This window comes from Aythya fuligula, chromosome 3 (genome assembly GCF_009819795.1).
Source record: "Aythya fuligula isolate bAytFul2 chromosome 3, bAytFul2.pri, whole genome shotgun sequence".
Classification (NCBI taxonomy): Eukaryota; Metazoa; Chordata; class Aves; order Anseriformes; family Anatidae; genus Aythya; species Aythya fuligula.
The window spans coordinates 101,890,111-101,899,329 of record NC_045561.1 but is presented as its reverse complement, the minus strand read 5'-3'; the positions used below and the strand labels follow the sequence as shown (position 1 = coordinate 101,899,329).

General features: G+C 39.7%; 1 protein-coding gene across 1 annotated transcript; it reads right to left on the bottom strand.

The window, feature by feature from the left end:
- Window positions 1–3,609: 3,609 nt before the first annotated feature.
- Window positions 3,610–8,848, bottom strand: RSAD2 (radical S-adenosyl methionine domain containing 2). The gene is made up of 6 exons (XM_032185644.1): window positions 8,479–8,848; window positions 8,125–8,286; window positions 7,451–7,680; window positions 6,322–6,471; window positions 4,305–4,337; window positions 3,610–3,774 (listed from the first exon to the last, which is right to left on the bottom strand). The coding sequence occupies exons 1-6, from the start codon at window positions 8,846–8,848 to the stop codon at window positions 3,610–3,612; spliced, it is 1,110 nt and encodes a 369-aa protein (XP_032041535.1).
- Between the last annotated feature and the right edge of the window lie 371 nt (window positions 8,849–9,219).

The window sequence follows — 9,219 nt, the reverse complement described above, 5'->3', positions numbered from 1 at the left end:
ACACACAATAAATTACTGCTGAAAGTGCCTTTTTGGGTTGCCTGGTACAACAGTTCATAGCACAACCCAAAGACAGGGAGATGAGCCTGAGAAGCCTCTTGTCTTTACTCCTCCATCCTGACAAGGTTTTCTCTCTTATTTACCATGAGAGAAGACAATCTGTTTCTCCCAGGATATTTATGGACAGTTGTGGCTTTTGTAATGGCTGTTGTCTGAACAGCACAATGTATTTTAATTCTCTTCCCCCAACACGGCACAGTCCACTCAGGCACATAACGAATGCTTTTCATCACGAGGAGAATCACCACCATTGTTCTCCACTGCGGCCTAGATGCTGCCATTGGCGCTGTGCAAGCAGACCCCAGTGCTAAATACAGGCTTCATCCTGAATTACAGCTCTCGTGTGAATGCAGTCATACATTCAGCTATTGTGGCTCTGGGTTGTATTTTTTTTTTTTTTAAGAAAGAAATTATAGACAAACTTAAGAAAACAGAAACATTTATTGCAATGTGCAACATATTCATATAAAATACTTAGCACAAGTTATGTGGCAGTATAATTCAAAAATTCATATCAGCATTCAAATGCATTAAGCTTCTTTCACATTGAAAAGGTGGGCATTGTAAAATGCATCTTAAATGACAGTTTTATTCATTACTCAAGGTATATACATGTATACGTTCACTTCTTTACTGAATCAATTCATTCTCCCAAACTTTCATCTCTACGAATTTTAAAAATATAAACAGCTCCATAATGCTAGTACTACGGGATTACACATGAAAATACAATCAAGCATATCTGTGTTTACAGGATTTAACTTTAAATCCTGACTCTTCAGGGTCATACTGTATGTAATCTTTTAGTCTGGGAGTAGCCCTATTGAATTCAGTATTATTCCTCTAGTCCTGTGCTGAAAGTTAGGCCCAAGTACAGAATAAAAGCCTCAAATCAATTTTTAGTCCAACATGAACTATGTTTACAGATTATAATATATACATATAGGTTAATCAAGCTGCAGCCATTTTTTAATTTTTATTTTTACACAAAAACAAATTTTGCATATTAAAATACCAATAGCTATCTATTAAGTTCAATGTGTTGTCAAATTGTTTTAGTCAAATTCTTCATTTGCAATGTACACAACTGGCATTTTCTTTGGAAAACAGTATCATACAGAGCAGAAACATTTCCTTAATTACACATGGTAGCAAGAGGCAATGTAAAATCCTTACAATTTTAAGAAATAAGAAATAGGAGACTTATGATAAAAGCCATCTTCAACGTCTTAACATTTAAACCATTCACTGCATTTTCACGTTTTCAGCTCCTTTCTGTTTATCTTGCAGCTTCCTCCTCAGGCACAGAGGATCTCTTGCATCACAACAATAGCCATTTACAGGGAAAAATGCACAGGGAAGAATGGCAGGATTTCTGGCTCTGAATGGGAGTTTGTGCGCCTCGCATCTGTGTGCTGCGATACAGCTGGCATTTTCTGCAGAAGCAGCAAGCTGGTAGATTTAGTGCTACATTGATGCACTAAATCTTTCCTTGGGCTGGAACTGAGCCAGCAGCAAAGGAAAATACTTCTTTTCTATCATGCAGCGTTAGTGCTGAGGAAGATGCTAGACTTAACGTTTGAGCAATGGGAACACAGAGGAAGTCAACCACCACAGTTACACAAATTTGTGCTGCCTGTAGTTGCTACTCAGGCAAAACTCCAACTGAGGTCAGCGAAACAGCTGCCAAAAGACTGTGGGGTTAATGTGTGTGGGCCACATTTAAAATGTCACTTAGTATTAATACAAGAAAAAAAATACTAAAACGTATTGGAAGTGTCGTGATTATTTTGTGAAATGCAAAAAAGACAAAAGAGCACCATTGAGATAGTATATTTACAGTCAGGACAGTAAAAATAGAAACTGAAGGAATTATAAACTGAAACATTTTCATTGCATTTTCAGAGATTGCACCATTTTCTACTCAGAAGTAGCAGCTCCTATTTTAAGTGCTTTCCCTTTCAACTTTGAAGGTGTATTAGGTGAATACAAAACATTTATCTTGAAAAAAACTTTAAAAATACCAACACAATCAGGAAAAGAAAAGAAAGTGTAATTTTCTCTACACTGTACATTAAATGCATGCTGAACTGCAAATATTTAAACATGTAAGTCTAGGTATCAAGTTCAGCAGACAGTAAGAATGAGTAGTTCCAGCTCACTTCTCTTTTGTGCAATGTTCATTCCTGTGCCCTTCATACAGAACTCTAGAGGGGTAGGACAAGATACATTTGAAAAACTGTAATTATAATGCTATAAAATTGTCAGAAGACCAAGAAATCAGGCAGCATATTTAATTATTGCCTGTGTAGGTTTTTAAAACTATATTCTATTTTATGTTGGTGCTGCCATCTCTTCAAATCACAGATAGCTATCAGAAAGCCCAGTTAGGTTCACTTAATATCTGTGTGTTGGCAATCAAGCCAACAGTTAAAACCAAGCAACCTTTAAAAGAAAGGTACATGATATATGTTGTTTGCAACACCATGCCTTAGCAAAATAAAAAGCATGAGAGTAACAGTGCCAGTATTCAAGAGAAGATACATCTGAAGTATCTTACATATTATTCATTCATTTCAGAGGAGGTCTTCAACAGAACTGTATGTATGAGGCTGATAAAGAATAATAAATCAATATTTGCAGATAAAAGGAAAATGGAGGAAGTTATGAATAAAATGCAAACATCCTTTCCCCTGTAAATATTTGTTAGAAGTAAGGTCATTGCCAATGTGAAATAAGAAGTTGCTCGTTATCGAGTGAAATTGACTTTCAAGTTTTAGGAAAAATGTAATAATCTCTCGTGACTAAAAAAAATGTTTTCAGAGAAAATTACATCTCCCAACATTTTTGCAAAAAACATATGTGTATATGGAGGAGAGGGAGAAAAACAACAGATGCTTTTACAGTTCAGTCTTTAAGCATGAAAACTGTCATTTTTTTTAATCTTGATTTCCTTCTAAATATATTGTTTATTATAGAAAATGGTAACTAGATTCTGACCTTCTATTACTTCTGAAAAAGGGCTGCTTCCAAAGGCCTACCAGTTAGCCCTCTTGTGAGGTAGTGAGGAACTGCAACAACCTTTCCATAACGACCTACTCAGAAAACATTTCCAGATAGGGGTTTCCACTTGCCAGTCATTACAGATGTTTATCATGAACTGCAGATTTTTATACATTTTTGTAAGTTTTAATTGTGGTTTGTTTTCCTGCCAGCACACCTTATCTATTATCTTAACACTGTTTCCTGTGTGTCAGTATCTTAACAGTTTGCCCTTAAGTCCTTCATACAACGGAACAGTAAGTAGATTTCAGAGATCTATTTATATGAAAACACTGTAGGTAGTTGATAATGTTCAACCCAACAATAGATAAGAACAAAATCTACATCCTAAAAACATTTAACACTTTCAAATGTAGGATTGCACTGAACATCAGTCTGTATAATTTACCATATTGTACTTAATAACATTATATACATATACACATATACACTTGTACACACATATTTTCATTACAGAATGCACCTGTAACAACTCAGTGTATTGAGTTACCAGTCCAGTTTCATGTCTGCTTTACTCCACACATACTTTCCTCCTCGTTTTAGGAACATCTTTTCATCAAATCCACTGAATTTTATAGCTGCTTCTACACCAACATCCAGGATAGAGTTGGAAGGCTCTTTCCGTCCATTTCTACAGTTTAGAAAACGCATCTGTAAAATCAATAGGTAAGATGTTAGAAAGTTAATTTGTACAAGCTTAATTTTTCTATGGAATTAAACAACTTGCATTGTAATCCCTCAAAAACCAATGTGAACGTATTAACAGTTCTTAGACGGCTCAGAGGCTCATGGTTAGATGCATTGACACATCTTAGTGGGAACAAAGCCATACCAAACACCCTGAAGATTAAATGCTTGTTCTTCAGTTACGTGTAAAATAAGTAGGCTCTATGAAACTTAACTTTCAGGACAAGTTTTATATTTTAAATTACAGGAAAGCAGCAATGACACATCTATACTTTAAGATTCACAAGATTATGCATGCAACCTGATGTCAGCTCCTCCTTAGGTCAGTCTTATATTCAGTACTCAATATGTTTGTGGGAAGAAATGACATGTATTCCTTGTACTACATGGTAAACATTATTTTACGAAATGCAGAGAAAATTAAATTGGTTATAACTGTAGTACACATGGGCATGTGTCAGCATGCAAATATCAAGTATCAAACAAAGACTTACGTATTCGTCCAAAATGAGGTATGAATCCCTCATCTGTAATATATCAAAATAAGAACAAATTAATATACAAATGAAAATTCCACTCTTGAGAAAGTCAAGGACAAGACAAACAATTACTCTTTCAAAGCCTGATCCAAATCTTTGAACCAGGTAGTGTCTTCCTACTTATTTCAGTGAGCCTGGATCAAATTTACAAGAATAAGTAACAGGATTACTAGCATGTCTCAACACAGGAACAAAACAGCAATTATTTGAATATGACGTCTTAAACATCAAATTTAAATGTGGGTGCCCAACTAGATAAAGGTGTTCTAAATAATGTTCAAGTTTGCTCTTAACTTCAACGTCAGCAGTAATTACATTATTTTGCATACTGGAATGATTAAGTTATTTGCCAAACAAATGACATGACTATTTTAGTGAGGGTATTTATTTATCGACCCAGCAGACAAACATGTATTAGTAGTAATCTCCCAAATCAAAAAGCTCTCAGATTTGCACCAGGAAATAGACCAAGAGCAGAAATAAGACATATTTGCTCAGCTAACTGGGCATCTCCTACTTGCTTCCCCTACCACCCCAAGAAAAAATATTCTCTGAATTAGTGGAGTTTGTTGTTGTGCAAGGCAAGAAATCTGTTTGATCAATTTGGTGTCTATCTTCTACACAGGATTGATGGAAATGAGAAGCACAGAATCTTCTACTACATGAAAAGAGAGCCAAACTTATTGAAGGATGTCTACTTTTTCTTTGTAGGACTTCTTAAATGGAAAATACATTTTAAAAAGCAGAAAGTTCTAGGTTATGTCTGAACAGCTTCTCCTTCGCCAGTTCTCTCTTACTTTTACCTTCTATGACTAATCAGCTAATCTGGAACTTTTTGCAGCTGAGTGGCACTTCACCAGGAAGACTGGAGAAGTATCCCATGACAGCCTAGTCTTACAGTTCAGACACCTTCTTACTGCTCAAGTTATTCACTGAGGCTAAGGTCAGCAGAGATGTCTTTCCTCTGAAAGGAGTACATAATACCCACAAGGGTATTATGTACTAAGACAACCCAAACTGTTCGCTTGAGCTCTCTATACATGAGGAAGCAAGCTCTGTATGAAGAGTCTTAATCTTTGGAGAGGAAAAGGAAAGAGATCGGAGACTCAAGGCATTCCCTAAATTGGCTAAACTTACTATTTATTTAGTTCATAAACCTTTGGAACAGTGAATTTTTAACTTTCCTCCTGCCTTGTATAGGGTCTGTAGACATCTAAAAAAGGTTCTGGAATCCACCCTTAGGCACTGAAGTCTTTTACTGCAGCTGATTTAACCTAGATGGCAGCTCAGCAAGCTGAATGCTGAGCAATGCAGTAGTGCAAGGAGTTTCCTTGTGAATAAAGAGTCCAAAGGAATTCGGATAGACAATGTTATAAATGCAGCTTTATTGCGGAAAGAATTACTAGTAAGATATGTCAGGCAAAAATACCAGTTCTCATTCCTCAATACCCAATATAGCATTGAATGGGATGATCTCTTTACTTCATGTGGGTCAATGACACTGCATAACGTCATGATGAAATTCTATTAGGAAAATATGCACACGGTACAAACTGTGTTTACATTGTCATTCAACCTTATCAGACTCATGTGCCATGGTGGGGAAGATTCCAGAGGTTTTAGATATTGCTTAGAGTTCACAACTCAGTCGTGGAAAATAAAGTTTCTACTGTTTTTGTGCTGATACTTTCTACATCCACCTAACTCAGAGGGCCACAAGACACTGTGACAGAATTTTCATTGGCTTCCACAGGACTGGGATCAAAGAATTTTTACTCTTCTATTAGTAACATCATGCTCAATAAAAAATCGTAAAGGAAATAAAAAATCTTGGCTTCCACTGTAACAAAATCAGATGCTACATTGTATTGTACCTCTTCTAACCCAATACTAATAGGAAAAGTGTTAATTTCCATGAAATCTTTCTAGCTAACCACAAAATAAAGTTATGACAGGACAGTCTCAATTTTACCTTCTGATTAGATTCTGGTACCAAACAGGAGATATCTCTGTGGCGATCCAGAAATTGCTCAAAGTCTTCATCGCTGATAACAAATTTCTCTGCTTCTCTCAGGGCATCATCACCACTGTTCTCCCCTTCAATGAGCAGGCACTGGAACACCTGAAGGCAAAGAGTACCTTGGTAAGATTCTAGGACTTTACTTGCCTTGAGAATAACAGACTGCCATCATTACAAATACCATCAGTATCAATGTCTTTCATTTTTCTGTAACTGCAACCACACTGATAGAAACTGTGATTAAGTGAATCCTATGCAAAGGATACAGCACAGATTTATTTTTAGCAAATTACCATCTCATAGTTCTAAATGTAATTACACAGTCATGGCTTCTAACCAGATTTCCCCAGAAATCTTAACTGCTTTGCTCTTAATAAGGGCACTGATAATCAAAGCCCAAACAAACTTCTGATTGAACCTAAATTAGTATGGCTATATCATAAATGTCATAAGTACTATGTGCCTTGCAGACTATCAAGTCAATCTGTATCCTTTATGACTTTAACTTGATTGAGTGCTGTAAATTCAGCTATCTTCAGATAATTGCAGAAAATATAGAACTCCCCAGAAATGAAACAGTTTGTCTACTGAATGGCTTCCTTCTACATGACAAGTCATACAGATGAGACTTTGAAGAAAAAGGTGCCTTAGCCATCAACACACTCTGAAACCCCAGGGGAAAAAAAATGTAGGACAGAAGCTTGATAGAATGTTAAAATGTATACCATATTTTCTTTACAGTCCTTTAGTAGGACCACAATTTCACTTTCAATGTTTTTCTTTGTTTGTTTGTTTTCCTGGAAAATCATGTGTACACCTGTTTCCCTGAAGCAAATAGTGAGAAACTAAGTGTAAATGTCATAGCAGAAGATATTCTTGACATATTGGACCCCATTTAAGTACAGAAAGAGTGATAACCCATTTCAACACCATGCAATACTGAGAAGAAGTCCACTAACACCACCCCAAGCTGGAGCTGGAGATCTGCCTGAGGTTGTAAGAGGTGCAGAGAACTCCAGAAATTCACTTCTTCCTTATCTTTCTCTGAACACGAAACCTACACTACATGCCACTTTCTTACCTTCCAGCGCACAGGGTTGAGAGCTGTGATCTGCTCATTCATATCTTCCTCAACATTAAATCTGTTGATCACAGAATTTATTTTGAAAGCAACAGCATACTCTCGGCACCACTGTCTCAGTTTATGCAGATTTTCCACGTGGTTCTTCTTTCCTTGACCACGCCCAATTAAAACATTGACCTCCTCATTAAAACTATCACATGAAATTGCCAGAATGTCCAAATATTTACCTGAAAACAAGTTTTAAAAATGGATTAATAGTCAGTTCTTTAGCTGAAAGTTGTCAGGAGTCTACCCATTTTCACTTCCTTGTAATCTGTCACCAAGTGCCACCCAAGTACAGTTCTGTCAAATCATCACATGAACCGCAAAAGCCACAGCAGTGGCATCTTCAAAATGCATGCCCTCTCCTTTCCAGCACTATGGTGATGTTCTGAGCTATTATTTTATTCCAGTATTATACCAGAGAGGCAATATAACAGACTGAATCTGTTTAGATCATGTAATTAACAATATTTCACTGGTAGTTACTCTAGGTTTGCAGGTACTGTCAATGAACTACAAACAAACCATCTCCTGCTTGCACTGACATCAAGACTCCCATCTTTCCATGAGGCTGCCCCAACAAGGCTCCCAAACCACACCAGCACTCCTGTGCAGTGATTTTCTCTTACCGTACTTCTTGAACCACCGCTCTCTAATCAGGCTGCCGTTGCTAACGATGCTGACACTTGGCAGCTTCAGCTCCTCCTTGCAGAACTGGACCAGCTGGCCTACAAATTCACCTCTGTCCTGAAGAAACGGTTCTCCTCCTGAGAAATTGATTTTCTCCATTCCTAGAAAAGGACCAAAGAAAGTTGCTGTGAGCCTGACTGCCTGTTGAGTGCTCCCTTCCAACACGGTGCCCGATATTAAGAGGGACCCTGAGCATGACAGTTACAGGGATAACTTCTCGGACACCACTTGGTCCTGATTATGGTGACTGCACATCCCTCCCCAGCTGTCCCAGTTGTCCCCCCAAGGCTCACCAGCCTCCTTGAGCATCTCCAGCCCCCGCTTGGCCTCCTCCAGAGGCAGCACGAAGGAGGTCTTGGCGGTGTGGAAGCAGAAACCGCACTTATAGTTGCACTGCCTGGTGAAGTGGTAATTGACGCTGGTGGGCGTCGGGGCTGCCTCGTCCCGCTGCTCCCGCTGCCGGTGGGGGGCCGGTGGGGCCGAGGGGCTGGGGACCCGTCCCCGTCGCCAGCCTGGAAGGGACAGGGGCAGGGATAGGGGCAGGGGCAGGTGCAGGGACAGAGGCGCCAGGCTCCAGCACAGGGCGCCCAGCCGTCCTCGCAGCGCCGCCAGCACCGCCCGTGACAGCGCCAGCGGCAGGCGGAGCAGCACGCCCAGATGCATGGCTCGGCTCAGCTCGGCTCGGCTCGGCTGGGGTAGGTTCAGCACGGCTCAGCTCGGCTCGATCAGGCTCGGTTCGACCCGGTTTGCCTCGGCTCGCAACCTGCAGCGAGGAGCCCGGAGCTCCTCTCTTAAAAGCCCCATCCTGTCCCGCCCCGCAGTGCCGTGCCGTACCGTGCCGTGCCGCGGGGAAGCGCTGGGTTTCGCTTTCCTTTCCCACTGAACGGAAACTTGGCACCGAGCCACTTCTTGCTTTGCTTCTCCCAGCCCACGAACCCTCCGCCCAGAGCCGCTTCACCGAAAGCACCTCCTGCCCTGGTGTGGCAGCTGCCCCCCCGTTGGAGGTTGGGGCACTTCTAGCGCCCAAGGACCCC